A 19,951-nucleotide genomic window follows, 5' to 3' on the forward strand; every position below is an offset into this window, starting at 1 on the left:
CATATATTCATTTCACGTTTCGTGTGTGGGAAGGAAAATGTGTTGTTGCTGTTGAATTGAAACTCTTCAAGTGGACAGACTTGATTAAATACAGATTTATTGTTCAAAGAGCTGGGGGGAAGCAGATATACAGTATATATGTATATACATATATATATCTGTTGTACAGACGGCCCTTTGAAAAGGATGAAAAAATGAGACAGTCAAATGCTGAGATCTGCTATTGTTACTCTTCCTATCTAGAAAAATGTAAAACTAAAAAAAGCAAAGCTCACAAAAACACATTCTAGCTGTGCACAGTTTTGAGACACAGAAACGTTTTACTGCCCATTTTTAACACAAAGTAGAAACAAGCTGATAACTTCTATTAATAGTCTTTGACTGTTGGTGACAAAAAACAATGCATCTATTTCCAGTTAGTCCCGCTGTCTATACAGATCTTATGAAGATAATATAAAATCCATCACGAGGATCGTAACTAGCAAAAGACTGCTACCTGGAAATCATTGCAACCATCAGACTGACAAATGAAGATCTGTACTCAAATGAAAAGCCATAACATGGGACAGGACACCAGTTAGTTTTGTTGTAGTATAAAACAAGTTCTGGTTATCTTAGTGAACCATCCTTTCGAAGCTGTTTAAATACAGCCATCACACTTTTATTACTTTAGCCACTTTCAACTTACCAAAAAAGTTGTGGAATTAATGTACATTCAGTGTTTTAAAAACTGAAGTTGTTAGACAAGATGAGATTTTTAAGCATCTCCCTCGGAGCTGGACAGTATGTGTTATTTTGACAGAACACATTCAGAGATTTCAAGATATCTCAGAGGTATAAAAATGAAGAGGTATAAAAAATAAAATCACCTTATCATGACCAGAAGAGCACCAGAGTCAATGGTGTCTGACAATTCTCTTGTTTTTACCATAATAATATACCCATATGTAGTGCTAAAATACCCATGGACAAATTATGGAAACAGTTTAGGTTCACCGTTGTCGTTGTCACACCCATATGGGGTGTGCCCTTCTCTGTCAGTCATATAAGTGAAAGTAAGATTAGTGCACATTTCCCACAATGGCTCTCTGAGCAGCTGGATAATACATTTTTTTAATATTATGGACCAATGATAATAATTGGCCCATAGTGACAGACTGTAGTGGTTCTTTGTCTGCAGCACTTTGCCTTGCTTTTTCAACAATCGTCTTTATGTTTAATGGGGCAGCTCACAGTGTACAGAAAAAAGAGGCTTCTTAAATCCTGAGTAAGGTAATAACTGCATGGGCACTGTGTTTCACATGAGAATTTGTTACTTGGTGTTTGCTCTGTTAAAGCAGATATTTGTGTCTGAATGTTGTTGAACCTGAAAAGAAGCTGCTTCACATGGCTGAGGCAGATCAGGAAAATGTTGTAGTGCATCCCTATTTCTCTGCCAGAGGCCTTACAGAGCTGGTCGGTGGATCTGCAAATGGAATGTACAATTGTGGGGGGATATGTAAGTACTTCATAAAAACAACATAATGAATATATTTTCTATTTTGTTATCAATGGGTGATTGGGAGTGGGGGTGGCGACAGTGTTCAATATCATACAGTTAAGGTTTGAACATGAGTATGACAATAAATAGAACTGGACCACTGGTGTAACTGCTAAACTTTCTTGTGTGGTCTTGCCCAAGATTTGATATGTTATCCCAAAAACGGCGCAGCTGAGTTCACCAATCTAAAACTCGGCACTGAGTACTGGCAAAATGGGAAAACGTAACAATGCTCAATGACAGCTGGAACTTACAGTATGCTACCTACACCATGACGCATCTACACAAAACATTGAAGAGGACCTGACAGAGGGCTGAGTGGTAAGATATGGATTACCTCATTCATAAAACTAGCAGTAGCCACCTAAACTGAATGCTAATTCGAAAATCTCTACATACATATGTAAACATGGGAAAAAAAGATAACAATGAGAACAACATATAAAGAGAACTAGTCACAATGAGTATCTCTGAAACTGACTCAGAAAACCCCCCCAAAAGGCCTTTCTCTCCATCCTCTGAGCCACACAAAAGAATCAGCAGGGTCTTGGCCTCCTGTCCTTCTGCAGCAGCCGTGCAAGGATTGTCCCCTAATGGGGGCAGCATCAGTAGCAGCAGTCCTACAGCAGTACCAACAAAGGCTCAGGGACTGAATGCCAAAAATTATCATTATCAATGTAGTGTACCAAGAGATGAATTAGCCTCTTCCACAGTTTAGGGATGTATCAAGCTTATTAACATTTAAAATTCCATGCCTACAAATAAATACCATGTCAAACAAGGTTATTTCACAAATCTAGAGTTTTGTAGCAGTAGTGTCAAAGCGTCCAGGAGTGTTAGTAGCAATGATTTTTTTTCTTTTTTTTCTGAAAGGCTTCTATGGAATTGGAAGAAGTTTTGAGACCACCATATCTGCACAGAACAAGCTACCTGCTCGTGTGGAAAACTCTTCTCTTGCTCTCCTCTCTTATAAGCTGCTTATTCAGGGGAAGCATCTAGTGCAGACAATTAGAGATACTGGCAAAAGGATTATGGGAAAATCCCTCCACCCTTTGCAATTGAAGGCATGCTGTACTACAGTACCATGGTGAAACTCGAGCTTATCGGACAGGTCCTCTCTTTGAAGTGCAATATGTTAAGGAAATACAGACAGAATACTCCCCTTACATGACAAGGCAAAAATATTCATTTGTGCATTAGTGTCTTTCTTTCACGGGTCCATGTGTAGTGTTTCAGGATGTGCCTCAGCTACATCGGAGCAGAAAGACGTTGCTGCCCTTACACTGTCAAGAGTACATCCCTTCTGCAGGTGCACAGAAGATGTGGTTTGATGAGACCCAGTGTAGGAAACGCAAGAGTCCTTGAGCAACAATCCATTAAATCCTTAGTAGACAGTGTGCTTATGTTAGTGTGAAGTCCCTCGATGGAGGTTGAGATGCTTTGGAGAACTGTTGGTTCAGTTCCTAGTTTAATTCACATGTTCAGTGCACTCCTCAAGTTAACTTAGGGGATTTTTTAAAGTCCGGACAGTATCACTGATGCACTTCATTATCAATGAGGCTGTCCTCACCAGACTGGAAGTCCTCATTCAGGCCATTTTCAACATTGATTATTTCCTCGTCCTGCGAGGACCCCTGGCCATCGTCCTCGCCACTGCCTGAGCCAGCCTCCTCTGAATTTGGGTCTTGAAGTACCTGAGCAATGTACATTTGCTGTAGGGGAGAAAATGAAATAAAACACAATGTTAAAGTCTGAATGCAAGTTCATATTACAAAAAAGGTTGTTTATCTCTTTGTTCTGTCAAATCTTTGGTCTTAGTAGAGTTTTTGTGTTCTTGTGTACATATGGAACATCTGATTGACTTTGTACTTCATGCCTTGTGACATAGCTCAAGTCAAAACTTTGGATAAATTAAGTCACTTTTGCATAGGAACTAAAAGTGTGTAACCCATGTTTTCCTTTCTTTTTGACCCCATGGTCACCCCCCCCATGGCCATGTTTCTTTTCACTGTTTGATGCTGAGGCACATGCTGATATTATATAAACATGACTGAATACATACTGCTGCCCTGTTAGCGGCAGAAGCGCACACTGGACGTCCATTCTCCAATCCATCAATCTCCTGGGTGTCAATCTGAGACAGAAAACACACATTTAACACAAGCAGCTGAATATAAAGCCTGTGTGAAATACTGGCATTAAGAATTCAGAAAACAAAAAGTGATGAATACTTGATTACCTTGTAGTTGTGAGCACTGAGATATTTAAAATGTCCAAAGCAGACGTGAGAGAGGCAGACAATGATTGTGATGATCAAAACTACGAACGTGAACATGGACGTTGCGGCTGAAAACCCTGGGGGAAAAAAAGTGGAGGGACACTTGTTTAACATGTGGTTTATGTCGGAGTGGCTTGTATACTGTAAATAAATGTGGGCATGTGTTAGGACAGTAGTGGCCTGCAGATGGAGTCCTCTTCTTACCCGAGCGAACAGTGGAGAAGAACAGAAGCCAAAAGAGACAGAGAATAGGAGCAGCCACCACTTGGTTGACAGCTCCAGAATGGATCTTCTTGTCCAGTTTGGATGGCAGATAGGCGTAGTACATGTTGTACCTGTCTGCTAGGTGTTTCAGCAGCATGTACATCAGCCCTGCACAGACACAGGACAATCAGTGGAAGTAATCCAATTAGGCCTGCTGATAAGCTTCCGTATAAAGAACAGAACCACTCTATACTGCCTGCCCTCTGTATGTTCCTCCTGCAGTCATTTAATCAGCGCACTATCAAGATGTGAAACAGCAGTAACCCAGCAGGGATACTAAATGGTAGCACTCACCAAAAGGGACGATGATTGGGCAGGTGATGCTATAGGTCATAACCACAGTGAAGACACACATCATCCAAGCATAAGCTGCCCCGAACTGGAACTCATAGGCTTGGTGCTATGGAGACACGATGACAAGATATTAAAGAAAATTCTAAATCTATTGATTAACATAGTAAAAAACAAGTCCACCTTAAAATCACAGCAGAGATTCTCATTTATTATGTATTGTATGACATTAAAGTCTTGGCTTTGTGATTTTATCTGCTTAATTGTCATGTTCATATACACAACAACGAAACCATTACTTTCTCATTCAGTTTCAGAGTAGATGTTCATGTAAGAGATCACTTATTCTGCTATTAAGTTTTGAACTAATGTGTTTCACATGGACCCATGAATAATTTGAACTTGGCAAAGAACAGGGACTAACCCTTTTGACGTTCCTCCGCTCAGCTGCAGAGCGAGCCAGGCAGAGGCGGATCATGTACATGAGCAGACCCGGGATCCTCAGCAGGTCCATGGCATTTCCAATGAATGCAGACGCAATGACATAGTTCACAAAGAAGGCTCCATTGTCAGGAAGGAACACACACCTAAAGAGCAAAGAAAAAGGTCTATATCACTAGAGACTGAAAAGGACAGGCTCAAACTGAAGTAAACACATTACTGCAGAAACTAATTTAATTCCACATTAAATTAACTATATGAGACCTAGCTGCGGTATTTCTAAATGAGTTGATTATAATAATGTCCCAAACAAACTGGACTTTAAATGCTGTATATTTACAGCCTGTTCTGCTTTGTGCTAAGTGCTATGGAGTTGTATTCAACATCCATAAAAATCTGCTACTTACTCAAATCTCACTTTAGCATCTGCCAAGAATCTTTTGTCAAACAGCCAGCGGAAGAAAACATCCAAACTGCAAGGATACAAGAAAAGAGAGGAATCACCTAGTATATTTAGGGTGACGAAAATGAAGTGATGTATACATTTACATTTAATTGTATTGAAAGTAATATTTAAAAAATGTGCTATACCTGCTGAGTCCTAGGGAGGGCAGCAACAGGACCATGAAGATCAAGAAAGTATAACACTTATGCATTGTGGTCCTGTTCTCTCCTGAGCTATAAGACCAAATGAAATTTACACATTACAACAGACACAACACACTCGAACAACCTCAACATCAAATGGGAATAAAGACAATAGGACTCTGAATATGCTAAAGTGACTGACTGATTGCAGAAAGTGTGACTCATACCGGGTCCAGTGGGCTTCGAAGAAGGCAGAGTAGTAGACAATAGTAGGAAGTAAGGCAGAAAAGGACCACAGAAGGAGGGTGGGGAAGAACTGGGTGATGATTGGATTCTGGAGGACAGATCAGAAAGACATGGACATGTTGTGTCAAGAAACAAGAGTGGTGAATTCCTGCTGACTTGTGACAGCTCTGACTTAAATGCTGTTAGAGCTTATTTTGTTCTTCTCCTTCAGTGTCTCTTGAAATAATTCCTCTGTTTCATTATGGTAATGACAGAGATGCCTGAACTGAACTTTGAACACTCACATTGAGGTACTCCACTGGTTTGGTAACATTGAACTTGTCCATGGTGGAGATGATGATGGCTGGGGTGGTGAGGAAGAACAGGAGGATGAACAGGACACAGTTGATGATCAAGCAGCGGATCCACCAGGAAAATCCTCCCACTGACAGATGCTCCCTGTGGGATAAAGGTTATGTAGCGGTTAGACTGACACTGGGTGATGACCCACAGTTATGGATACAGCTGGCCAGTAAACTGATACTGCAGCTCAAAAACCGGTTTTTCATCTGGTGTGAGAAAATCTCTTCAAAGTGAACTGAAGTTCAATTATAACTCAGCGTGATATTAAGAACGTAGTAAAGAAAATGTGACTTGAATGTGTTCTTACCAGTAGACATTTTGTGGATCAGGGGCGTAGCTGACAGTCCAGTTGTGTGTGTGCAGTTTGGTGCTGAACTGAGAGCTCTTGGGCTCCCGACGACAGTGACAACCCTGACACTTGCAAGCATTAAAGTCCTTCAAAATTCTGAGAACAGATATCAACGCAAACGACACATGTTGAGGTGGGTCAAGAGGAATGTAATATGTCAATTTAAAAATAATACCACGGACACACATTCACTTATTTTACCATGTGTAAATGAACTTACATGGCAGTAATGGACTCATTCTGAAAGGTGACAAAGGCCATTCCTAAAGGTTTCCTGTTGACCTTCTCTCTCTCTTTCCTGTAGTCCTCTTTCAGCTGTCCATCCAACTTGGTGTAGTAACCCACTGCCTCCTCCTGTGAAGGACATTAACATTTAATCATTCTGTGATGTTTGTTTTTATTTTACTTTATCCTCATTGCCATCACCTTAGATTACAGTTATAGTGAATATCAGTTAATACACAGGGTTAGTATAATGATATATATATATATATATATATATATATACACACATATATATAATTTAACCAGTGGTGGAGACAATTGACCAACATTTATTTTTTAAATTGAACAAAAGGCAGTCTGTATTTTGGAAAATATGGGGTCCCTACATGAATACAATACTGAATGGCTAAACAAGGAGAAGTTGACAATGTTAATGTATGTAAGATGTTACCATCAAGGTTTTTGAGAGAGATGGCCTATATTTTATGTCAAACTGAATGATGCTGTTGTTTGCCCAATAGGGTGTTATCAGTATATGGGAGAGATGGCCAGAGTTATTTAAACAGGAATGATAGGAATCTAACAGCTTACATGTTATTAGTACTGGAGGTGTGAGTAGAACCCATAAGCTTAGTTGTACTTGCCCTGGCTGTCACTATCTGCTACTAACATTTTGATATAGGAGTAATAATTATATTTACCACTTATATTAATGTTACAGTTGTTCATAGGTAATTACCTTACCCTATGTTTCTTTTTTTTAATACACCCGTAAGCATTGGCATTTTCAAATATATTTACTACTGAAAATATGTTATCTTTGTGGCTATTGTAGGAGCAGTTGTTTTTCCTGCTTAGCCCTGCTTCTCCACGAATCAAAACTCAGCTAGATGTCTTCCTTATCTTGCTGTTAGTATCAGCTTGTAAACAAGTTTTAGGAGTGTGTAATTCTGAGATAAAGTTACGATGTTAGTCTGACCCGCTCGCAGCCTTTGATGACGCAACAGCAGAGGTGTCCACAGGGCTTTGGATTGATCATGGTGGTAATATGCTCCTTGGCCTGAAGGTCAAGGAAGAATTTCTTGTTGCGCTCTGCTTTCTTCCTGCATACAAAACATTAGCTGTGTCAAACTGAAGGAGGACTATTTCAGTGAAACAGGCTCAGGTCCTGGAGCCATTAAGACATCACATTCACACACTAATGGTTGAAACATTGTTACCTTTCAGAGTTAAGATACATCAGCCTGGCCACATCGTAACAGATCCGAGCTTCCAGTACAACACAGTTTTCATATGCATGCCTTTGAGAGAAGGACAGGGAGGGAGAAGGTGAAAGACCGGATACATTTACAGAAGTACAAATGTACAGTGCAATACTTACACATTGTTGACATCAAGGGCAGTGTATTTACAGTAGTTGACATCTCTGTACTATATTATAATAACATTAGCAAGACCAAAAATGGTGAAGTGGGTGGAGGGGGTGTTGCTCAACCGTGGAGGGGCTTTTGCAGTGGACCAAAGATAAGGTTTTGGTTAACACTATTTGGCCGAGTAGGAGTTGAGCCAAGCACCCCCTCCTCGGTCTCGACACATGACTTGCATAACCCTGCTCATCTGGCTTCTATTATGGACAATTACACATATAGGCCTGTCATTGTCTGATCCCAGCCATAAGGAAGAGGACAAACCAGCTGCTTTTAACAAGAAAAGGCATGGCTCTCATACGCCTTAATACAGTTACTGCACAGCTAAAACCCATGACGACAGTGCGGTGTAACCTTTTTATAAGAAGACAGATTTAAGCATTGAGAGATATTATCTGTGGAGCCAGGACCCCAGTGACAAGTGCTTACTCAAAGTGTTGCTTTATCTCAGTCTCCTCTGCGTATTTGGAGATCCCATTGACAAATAAAGTGCGTTTTACCTGCATGGAAGTAAAGAAAGGGAAGTAATTAGCAACAACATTCAGAACTATGTGTCCAAAAGGAGGATTTTCTGAAAGCATGCCACCCACCAGGTCATCCTCTTTGTAGTGCATCTTGGAGGTGTGCCGTCTCATGCTATACACCGTCAGTAACAGGTAGAGAAATGCAAAGGTGGTGTGTAGCCACAGTAGTGTATTACTGGAGAAATAAAGGGTAAACAGAATTTCATCAGAGGATTAGAAAGTACAACAGAGCAACAGAGTATATGCTAAATAAAGTGAAGGTAAAAGAGCTACTTACTCAGCATTCAAATTTGCTATAGTGGTTCGTCCAAAACTATAGGCATTGTTTTCTGTATAAAAATAATAATAATAATAATATTAATAATAATTCATTGCCACGTATTATATTGTACTGCACTCCAAATAATACAGCAAGGAATGTGGGACATGGTTTATTTTGGTACAGAAGTAAAAGGACATTTTGTTAGAGTAGAGTAATTTCCCCATTAACTACACAAAATGAAAAGTATGCTTTCATAGAAGGCAGAGCAAACTCGTGACAAAAGATAAGAGACGAAGAAAAAAAGACAGGAATAATAAATTCCTGATAAATGATAGAGGCATGATAAATTATGCATTTTAAGGGCAGGTAATTTTATATGGAAGTAAAAAACTCGATTACAGCTGCAGGAAGGAGTTCGGCACCCAGGCTCCATGTTGAACCATTTAGTCACACAGGAAAAAAAAAAGGAAATTGAAAATTCTTTGTATTTGAAAATTCTCAGATTTGTCTGAATCCAAGTATATTTCTTACAACATATTTATTTGGTGTTCTTATTATTTTACAGAATAAAAGCATGGTGCTGTACAGTTGTGTACATAATATAAATATGTAATTTATATATAATATAAATAATATGTTTTTTTGTCTGTTTTTTGTGCTAGAGTAGATGGCAAAGTTTTGTATTATCTGTACATGGGAAGGCAGATTTCTTCATCCGACAGAAAAAGCACAAAGACAGATTAGAAGGAAAGAGGAAGAAGAAAAGAGACCATCAAAAAGAAAATATAAACAAGCTAAAACAAACATACAAGGATCCACTGGTAGTTCATTCCAATCAACTCACCAAGCAGGTTTCCCGAGAAGTTAACGGGCAAGATGATGCCCACAGAGAGCACGCCCACCACTACCAGCAGGCCAATGATGTGTCGCTGAAAGGACAAATAATGCACTGCATCCTCACCACACTTCTCCCTTATCTCCTCATCCCTACAGAGAGAACACACCAACAAAGTCACTGATTTAAGAGCAATTCAAAGCAGAAAAAGTGTAATATCCATTTTAATCAGTGTTACACCAATTTCTCTTTTCTTCCAACATGGTGTAAGTAACTTGACTCACTTGATGCGGAAGATAGCAGTTAGCCAGGAGCAGAAACCCTGAGAAAGAAGACAGCAGAGAGCTTAAGGTGCTGTTCCAGTTTTCACATGCAACATACAGTATGTCCTGCACGACAGAACATCTTATTTTATCCTATAAGAACAATAACACACTTACGGTGTCTCTCTGATCAATGTCCACAGAGCTTGAGACTGAGGTGAGCCTTTCATAGCGTTCAGGTGTCTCTGATGTCATGGCAGAGGCCACACTGTGTGTAGAAAACACAACACATTGTATTTGCATGATGTTACACAACTACCAAACATCAGAATGAACCACAAGGGGATGTTAGTTCTTTGCCCTTCATGACAGTGGGATTACCAACAGTATGGAAAGTTGACAAGACAAAACACACACAAACACACGCCCTGAAATGGACTGAAGAGAGTCACCCCTGTTTACCCGGCGTGGGCTCCACACAGGATTTGATTTGGTAAACCAGTCAACCGTAGGAACACTCTCTGCAGCCACATTTCATGCAGCGTTAGGAGTAAGGAGTCTACTTTACACCATCACTGTCAGGGGAAAGGTTGTGATAAAGATAGAAGGTAGCGCTCTAGTCAAAAGAGTATTCACCAAGAAAACAACACAAACCCAGTGGTCATCAAGAGGCAGATTTATGGAGAATGTCCAGCAGAGCCACAGGTTCTCCTGGACATAATACAGCTTCAAGCCCTTATCATTTACTGTATACACATTTGACCTCAGGGAGATCATGTCGGTTCAATTTCTACATAACTGGAAAATATGAAGAGGCCCGTGCTCTGCTGGAATTCGAACATTGGTTCAGTGTTGAACACTACATGAAAGGATGATGTCAGCCAGGGCTCTAAGAGATCTTTACTGGAATGAGGAGAGAACCTGCGGTTCTAAGCCACCATCAGTCCTCCTCTCCCACATTGCTGTGGGGAGGAAGGGCTCATCTCAGCTCTAGTAGACAGGATATACTGTAGGTGCACCATGTAAGGGCCTGTCTATGAACAACCACAGATCAGGGAAGTATTACCTCTCCCTGTAAGCATCCTGTCTGTGCGGCTCATGGGGTGCGCTCAGACAGAAGAAGAAGTCTGTGCTTCATAAAGAGGTCAATACACAGATTAGCACACACAGATCTGATTAGGATAGTGAGAGAGGACAGGGACACCCAACAGCAGAAGTACAAGAGTGGCAATGAGAGGGAGAATAATTAGGAGTCTGGCACTGGGAAACGCCTGGAGAAGGAAGAAAAAAAAACCCTAAACCATCAAGAGTGAAAAACAGACTGAGAACCATGGTGGCCTGGGCAGAGTGGACAAGAGTTATGAGTTAGCTTAACTACAGAGAGGAAAGGAGAGAAGAAAAAGGCAGTGAGTCTACAATATGGAGATATAACATACTATTCCCGATCATCCAGGCGACTGTACCGTTGATCCATTCGTCTGGTAAAAAGAGAAGCAAAACAAAGCCATTCAGCTCAGTTAAGAGGAAATGGCCCTGTCGGCCAGTACGGGTGCTGTTTCAAAGAAAATCTGGGGAGGCATATTACACTACAGGCATACCAATGAAGGTTTCTGTTCTTTCTGGTATACATTATCCTGCCAGATAATTGCATTTATGGCCTATGATTTGATAATAACCCCTTTATTCATTTGAGTTGAGAGTCAAAGCTTATGAAGCTGGAGCCACACACATATCAAAGTTTTATCCCATTTTCAGATGATTAACTGTGTTTCCAAATAAGGAAACATTCACATATCAGAATTTACAAGAATTTAAAAGACAGACAATGATCTCGAGTCAGCACAGGGTCATGAGACAACAAACTACATTTCCTGTGTGTTACAAAAGTGTCCCATGCTGCCACCCCCCTCCCATCCTCCCACCATGCTGCAACCCCACTCTCTGCTCACATGCAGCTGCAAAAATAGTGTAGCTGCAACATCACACAAGCACAGCAGGGGGATGTAGGTGATGGAGCACCGTGTCATGTACTTTTCAGGGTTCACAGTCAAATAGGTCTGTAGCGATGTCTCATCTCCCTCTCTCCCAATTTTGATCAGTCCTTTTGTTTCATCTCATGATGTAGCACTTTAAAACGGAGCAGAAGAATCAGCCCTTGTTAACGGGCTGCTCCCAAAATTTTCTCTTAATTCGATCAGTGTGTAGTCAGTCACAAATTATCCCAATATATCTGGCAGGATATCATCACACATTAGTGGGGAACTACAGTGCATGGGGTTTAGATGCAGACAGTGGTTTTAAAGTGGTCTGGGAAATGGATCTAATGGGGTTTTTATTTATAATTGATAAGTTACTAATCATTCTTCATTTCTTCCTCCATTTCAGACTTATTCCAACAGCAGCCTGGCCTTTCTATTTCAAAGTGAATAAACAATTGTGACAATGCATGAAAATGTCAGTATGCTTTATTGCTATTTAAAGGAAAACTGCTGACGCTGACTTCCTGTCTGGTGCTCCATCCTTGTGATGTCTACTTCTGTTGAAACACACCCACAGAACAAGAATACAGGATTTTTTTCAGTGTTAACTAACATCCAGAATGAACAGCCACCAAGTGCCAGACACTGATAAAACTTATCTTTGGCAGATAAATCAATAAGGGTCAACAGCCACAATGGCTTGTACCTTCTGAGACACTACCATTTGAATGCTGACAAGGCTGCCATAGCCACCCTTTAGTGTAAGCTGTTTTTTGCCCCTACTGACCACCATACACTCTATAACTATAGACAAATCACATTAAATTCCAAAGTTTCATCCACGCTAATGCATTTTTGTTTTACAAATTCTCACCTCTCCTACGTTTACTCCTGGCATCCACACAACTGTGGTGTTTTCAGCCCCTAAAACTGAGACTTCTGGAAACCCTGTTTGAAAACTCTGGGATTGCATTTTAGTCTGGACGGAGACTTTTGGAGACGATGACAAAGAAATATCGCCTCTTGATTGGGTCTTTTTAGTCACAACCACCAGTGGTGAATGCAACGTGGATAACAAATTTCAAGCCTTACTGACAATGTTGTCTTTGCTAGAAGCTGTTGTGTAGTTAAATTCTTCTTTGCTGTTCCCTGTTCGTAATATTTTCTGCAACTAACCAACTGGAGAGTGGACAATCTGCTTGCTGAGGTAATCAATTATATTGAACAGTAATTTCCTCTGCTAAAAAGAATTGTTTTGCCTTAATACATCATCTGGAGTTTAAGTTAACACAAAGTACAAATAACTGATTGACACTTTACAATTGATTATTTTAGCAGATTAATATTTTTGGAAGGTAATTTAGGTTAGCATCTCTTGGCCTGTGAGCCAAACAATTAACTTTGGACAAAGATATCTACCAAATACTAACCATTAACCATCACTGTGAATTCAACATTTGTTACTTGTACAAAGAAATTGTGATGTTAACATATCAAATTTCAGCCATAATTGATATATCAGTGCATGTTGGCCATAATGTTACATGTCATACATATTGTTACATGGCAAAAAACCTTGGTACTGGACCTTCCAGTCTGGACCAATGTGTTCTAATTACCTGTCAGCATCGGTCACCAAAGCAAGGCGCCCGTAGTCCCATGCTACTTTTCTCAAGATGGAGAACACAAACAGCAGCCCCTATAAGTACAGAACAAGGGCTGTCAACATCTCCAGTTCCTTTATTTACATTACAGAAACCTACTGAACAAAGGTTACATAACTGCTTGAAGGTGTTTATCAATTAAGAACACATTCCTGGAAGTATTTCACCTCAGTTCTATGAGTAATGAAGATAACACAAAACACAAAACAATGAAGGGCTAGCACTGCATCATGAATAGGATATTTTGATGAATGGTGCAAAAATTTACTCCTCAGCTGGAGTAACTCGGCACTCCATTGGGCACAGACAAAGACTCACCAAGAAGCACATAAAATCAAGGGCAAGGACGGTTGGTACCCCTCCAAAAGGCAAGCCCTGGAGTACAGTACTGCGAATTCGGGCTGAGTAACAGTAGTCCTTGGTGGAATTGGGCGTGGGCGTCGGGCAGCTCTCCGAATTGGAGCATCCTTCCACTCCCCAGATGGCCATTATTAATATCAACACTCGATGCATCACTCTACTGCAGCATGTTGACAACCTGTAAAGAAACGGTAAAAGCTTTATAACACTTACTATGCTGATTATTACTATTCCATTCGAGCCATATTGGTCACGCTGTATGGCTCTGTCATTGGTAAAATTCTGAAGAGTACCACCCTCCAGTAAAAAAACAGAAATGCAGAGAAGATAGAAATGACTGGAAACTTATATTTGCTGCCCCTTCCTACTGTTGCTGTTATTTCTGTCTAGTCATTAGTCACATGTTCTGCTGTTGCTTTTGACCACATGCGTTGCAACTTAAATCTGCTCGTTTTAAATCACTGTGCACTTTCTGTTCCTTCTTCATGGCCAATATATGTGTCAATGACACATAGTTAACTTTGGTCTGAGTTGAAGAAAAATAACTGTAGTAAAATGAAAGTGCAAATACCAACCAGCAACACCGAGAGACATGTTGCTAGCGAAATGACAAATTTTAATTTCAAGTCCAATATTCTCTCTGACTCTGTCCGCCAACAGCGAAATAAACATCTGCCTTAAGCTTGCAAGATGTTCAAATGTCTTCAGCGGCCACATCCGTTTTTTCTCAGGCAGACAACGTACACTCAGCTTGCCTCTGCTGGGTACAGCCATTTATTGGGGTTTGATGAGAACAGTCTATATTTGGGTTGTACGATGAAAACAACGACCTAAAAGCTGCAGAGCAGTTGAAAATTCAGAGAAACCCTATCTAATTACAATTGGTCATTTAACTCTTGATGCGGGTTTAGGAGTCGGGTGTGTCTAACTCTAACAAATCAGACTTTACAGTGTGGCTTGTTGAAATATCTTTAAATTTTCTAACTTTACTCTCTTCCTTCCAGTCTCTGATGCATTTCAATGAGGAACAACAAGCAGATGACCTAACAAGCAACCTAAAGGCCAATGATGGAAAACATTGACAAAAAATGAATAGTGTATGAGGGAGAATGAGTCATGAGAAATCAATCTTAACATCTTAAGTAAGCCAAGATAGTCCTTTCTCCTGCCCCAGGACAAATGAAGTGAGATATCTTGGTGAGTCCTCCTAACACCAAGGTCCACATTCATCGACACAGACAGAGATGGTCTTGGTCAGGAAACAGGCTTAGATGACCATTTAAACTCCATAGCAAATATGAGGGGCAGGACAAAAGTATAGCTTAGATAAAACACTAGACACCCAATTATTATCTGTGGTCATCTAATGATGTGTCAATATAAGCATACCCACCACCCTGGAGGTGCAAAACAATCCAATCCTGATCTACATGCTATCACGTTTTTAAGGTGTCATATTTCACACAGACTGAACAAAGAGCTTGGAGAGGGCGCGTAGGTGTTCTAGAGAGTGTTGCCGAGTGTGTTTGCACAGTTACACTGCTATATTTGTGCCCTTCGACCCACTATTACCAGCAGCATTCACGATGCTGCTCATCTGCCCTAACACTAACTCATTTATCCGCTCCCTGGAATGCTGTGACATCAGTGGAGAGGGACGCAGCCAGAGCTGAACAATAAGCCGATAGAGACCACAGGGTTCAAATGGCCCGGTCTCAACCCAAGGAGGACACAACATACCCCCCTATGCCTTCAGAAACACTGCTGCAGATCCTGGATCCATCGCCACAGCTCCAGCTGTTTAAGATTCAACACCAACATCTTAAAAATGGCCTAAGCACACTTCACAATCATCACCTAGGTTATAGATATTACTGTATGAGCGTACCTCTAGGCTGCAATGTCAGAGTCATGGTTACTTTTAAAATGTACATAGTATACATCTATACATTTTTCATCATTATGTATTATTAATCTACAGGGGTTGGACACAACAATACACCTGACAATAAAGCACTTATAACTGATTAGCAGGGTTAAGCTGAGTCAACAGCTCTTTGACTCAAAAAGTGTTTTAAGCTGGTATTCATGACAAGATTGCCAATTGTGTTTCTTAAATATCTTTTAAATCATCATTTATTTACATGCAAGTTTACATGCATTATTTTTCTACACTGCCTTTGTTGGTACATTTGTATGTTGGCAAGCACACCATAGCATGTCCTTGTGCACATGCATGATCCAAGCAAAACAGGAGGCCATGTTGGCTTTTCAAAGTGCTAATAAATGTGTGACACATACATCTGGACCATGACTCCTGACAGCAAACAAGCACAATTTAGGTAGAACATATCAGTTTAAATAGTAACTGATTCCCCAAGTTGATGTTTTCTGAAATCATATCCACTCTCAACTGCTGAGATTTGCAATCAGCTTCAGTTGGATAAAAAAAAAACCAAAAAAAAACCCAATATTAACTAAATACTAGATTGTAAACAAATTGTAGCCTGTAGCTACAACCTTAAAATTTAGGCAGCACAATGATGAAAGAAGGAATGTATTTTGTGTATTTTGCAAATCCTATCTGCTATTCATTTTAAATCTATAACTTTAACTTAATCAACTTAACAGATTTTCATATTCTATGACTAGTGTAACAACCCACATTGCACACAAATGTCTAAAACCAATTAATACTAAAACAGATATTGATTTTATTGTCATTTCAAAGTCTAAAATCATTTTTAAAAGCACTGTTTGATTACAGCATGACTCAGCAGCACAGAAATACTGTGCCACCTTTCCACCTGATGCTAGTTGCCATGATACCATCAGACTGGCACACATTCTCAAAATACAAATAAACATAAAGGGATGAAAGCAGTGAGGGAGAAAATCCCATGCTTGTCCATTTGAAACTCAATCTACAGTGAGTCTGCCGTTTGCTCTACAGCTTAAGCAGGCAAAACAATGTGGTCTGTCTGACTGTTCAGGATAATATATGTCTGCTTGTTTTAGACGAACAACATCAGAGCAAAACATCTATAAGGACAAATGACGGGAAAAAGTCATACAATACAGTGCATTATTCAATTTCATTAAGGCAGCTGTATGTTTATCACATGCTAATTATATAGATGCAGACCTTTTCACTGCCACATGTGCCTCCATGTTAATGTATGGACAAATGAAATTGAAACTGCACAACACTTACTCTACACTACTTTCCATCTACAAATAGCAACTGCAAACATATTGATGACCTTGTGCTTTTTCCATTAGTACGTGAGTCATTATTTATTTAATCTTCATAAGTTAAATATTTAAACAGGCTTTGTGTAATACTCACAGTGGGTTATGAATCAGGTTAGCAGTGGTCAAGCAACATCAACTTGAAATGCTCCACCTTTCTTGGCTAACTAAATAAAACCAAATTTAACAAAGGAGGGACACACACTAGGTGCCTATGTAAATGTAATTGGTTTTTATCATCTCTTTTACACTAGCCTATAATCCAGATATTGACTGGAAACCTTCATGTGGTTGGATAAATCAACCCACTATTATGTGCTCCTTGCAGAAGAGACATTAGCATACTATAAAAGTTCCACTTCCACTAATGTATCTCCAGTGATGTTCACTTCCTGCAACAAGTGCTGGTTAAAAACCATCACTGCGATCATTTTAATAACACACATCTACTGTATAAGACAAAATATTTGATTTGACATGAATTCTCCAACAATGCTACTGGCTGATAAGGATGATTTGACATATTAGCCTTGTTGCTATTAGCCTATTAATAATTGACAACTACCCAGTGTATGAGTTCTCATTATCACAGATTATGACGATGTCAGATTACAGTTTCATAATCATGTCACAGCATGTATGTTAAAACTACACAATACAAAACAAGGAAATGAGGAAAAATGTTAAATGTTGGGGTTGAAATAAAATATCTTTCCCTCCTGACAGATTCTTGCAAACATAATTAGTATTTATTGGTCAAAAATCTTTGTACTAAAACTTCATAAATTGAACAATAGAGAGATCATACCAACATTTAGATTAGATGGATGACATTAAAGTTGATGCTATAGGAGACAAGACTATTATACTGAAAAGAACACAAGTGCACCTAGCTTCTCATCTAAAATCAGCAGCACAACATTGAGTCTGTTGTATAAATTAATTACGTTATCTCTGAAAATGTAATCTTGTTACTGTCACTGAAGTCTACCTTCAAAAGACTGGGGTGTGTTCCATCCAATCTTTTGCTTTTAAAGGGAAGCCTGGACTGATTGAAGACAAAAAGAGCATAAACGACTGCAGCTATTCAAACGATTAATTGTTTTAGTGGTCTATGAAGCAATAATAACTTGCAGTGAGTGGTCGCAGTCTTTTGAATATGAGGTTTAGTGTAATGTGAACAGCTGACTTTTATTATCCATTTCACTGTTATAAGCCATTATAAATTCAAAACTAAGACGATTGGTCAAACTAATCAGGCAATTTTACGACATCACTTTTCATTCTGTTTGTGATGGTTGTTTATCATCATGTTTCACATTTATAGATGCTATGAATGATCAATGCCACAAAATGCAATCCAATCATAAATAGTCAACATTATTCATGTTAAAAATGCACAAATACCCTCAACATTTGGTAAGTAATGAAGCTAGTATGGCACTATTGTACTAAAAAGTAATACTATTTGTATTGTTTTCTTTTATCTTGTATAAAATCAGTATGAGCAGAGGTTAGGGTTAGACTGATACTTCTCCTTGAAAGACCTTCCATCATATTGCATCAATGTCACTAGACCATAGTGTGGCCGATGACCAACATTAAGGCTGCGAGCAGCCAGCTCATGTTTATCCCTTTATAGGCTATGCACAAAGAAACACTTAGGGCATTAACTGTCACAGCCAAGCTCTAACTAGTCCATCATGAAGCCCATGTGTGTGTGAAACATTACAGTTTAGCCTATTAATGTCAACGATATTCTCTAAATACATCATTGCTCAACCACTGGCTTTAGCTACACAGCTGAGATATGTTAGGAATTACTGATGTTCCGCTGGTTACCTAAAGGTGTGTCTAAACAGCTAAACAGGCAAACTTTAAAACTGTAGCTATATATGCATTATCTAAAATCGTTTCTAGTATCCTAACGTCCATGCAAAAGCAATATCCCAATAGCAGATAGTCAAGCAGTCTTCAAAGTTATTTGAAAAATATCCTGACATCCCGCCTTCACTGATCTACCCCTTCGTGAACACCGGAATATGATTAGTAACAACAAACCAGACATACCCGGGTCTGATGTGGACCAGCAGGCGCTCTTAATCTGGGACTTGTGGTTTCGGGGGGGGCGGCGCAATATAATAATCGGTAATGACACTGTCTAATTTAAAACAATACAAGAATCCACACAATTGGCAACCCTACTTTCGTTTATTGAGTATAACTTGCATCAATGATGAAAACCAACTTACACTGCTGCTGACATTACTGAAGCTCGTCAACGTTAGCCTAACGCTAATGGTTACGGGATGTGTTTACTCGTTTATTGTTCTAACAACAACCTTTAAATTCACTAACGACGTAGCGCATCGTTATTGGCAGTTAGTTGCCACAACTGTAGAGAACAATCAAACACCTCTGTAGTGAAATAGCAATAAAAACAGTTAATAAATAAGAAAAACTACTTACCTTACTATGATACGCAGCAGGGGTAGAAACTGTCACAATTAGCTAATGTGGGCTAGCAGTCAGCCGTAACGTTGACGTTGCTAACTTAGCCCCTCGATGTAGCAAATAACAGGTGGAGACTGTCTAACGACTGGTGGCTAATTCCCGCATCAAACTGGGTTTGGTTGAACTTCCCCGGCCACAACACTAAAGCTATCCAAATGGCGTTAGTCAGTCAAGCGGACAAACTGTTAGTAGTGACAGACAGCTCTCCGCTACCTCGGTTATGTCTGTCAGCCGGTTGAACAACTCTCGCTAACCCGACCAGTCCTACTGCAGGCGCAGCCAGTCAGGGTTACAGCGTGACGTACAT

At 39.7% G+C, this 19,951-nt stretch overlaps 1 protein-coding gene across 2 annotated transcripts; it reads right to left on the reverse strand.

Moving 5' to 3' along the window:
- Positions 1-80: 80 nt before the first annotated feature.
- tmem63ba (transmembrane protein 63Ba) lies at positions 81-19,941 on the reverse strand. Of its 2 annotated transcripts, XM_056396304.1 has the most exons (24): positions 19,600-19,941; positions 13,837-14,056; positions 13,474-13,553; positions 11,312-11,353; positions 10,053-10,143; positions 9,897-9,934; positions 9,622-9,764; positions 8,793-8,844; positions 8,582-8,690; positions 8,421-8,491; positions 7,785-7,865; positions 7,544-7,667; positions 6,560-6,693; positions 6,298-6,435; positions 5,933-6,086; positions 5,630-5,736; positions 5,406-5,492; positions 5,222-5,287; positions 4,798-4,960; positions 4,377-4,482; positions 4,023-4,190; positions 3,780-3,895; positions 3,603-3,674; positions 81-3,252 (listed from the first exon to the last, which is right to left on the reverse strand). In XM_056396304.1, the coding sequence occupies exons 2-24, from the start codon at positions 14,029-14,031 to the stop codon at positions 3,073-3,075; spliced, it is 2,517 nt and encodes an 838-aa protein (XP_056252279.1). In that variant the 5' UTR covers positions 14,032-14,056; positions 19,600-19,941; the 3' UTR covers positions 81-3,072. The 2 variants fall into 2 exon arrangements, with proteins under 2 accessions (XP_056252279.1, XP_056252280.1); XM_056396305.1 differs by lacking the exon at positions 11,312-11,353.
- Positions 19,942-19,951: the final 10 nt, after the last annotated feature.

Source organism: Seriola aureovittata, chromosome 14 (genome assembly GCF_021018895.1).
Source record: "Seriola aureovittata isolate HTS-2021-v1 ecotype China chromosome 14, ASM2101889v1, whole genome shotgun sequence".
Classification (NCBI taxonomy): Eukaryota; Metazoa; Chordata; class Actinopteri; order Carangiformes; family Carangidae; genus Seriola; species Seriola aureovittata.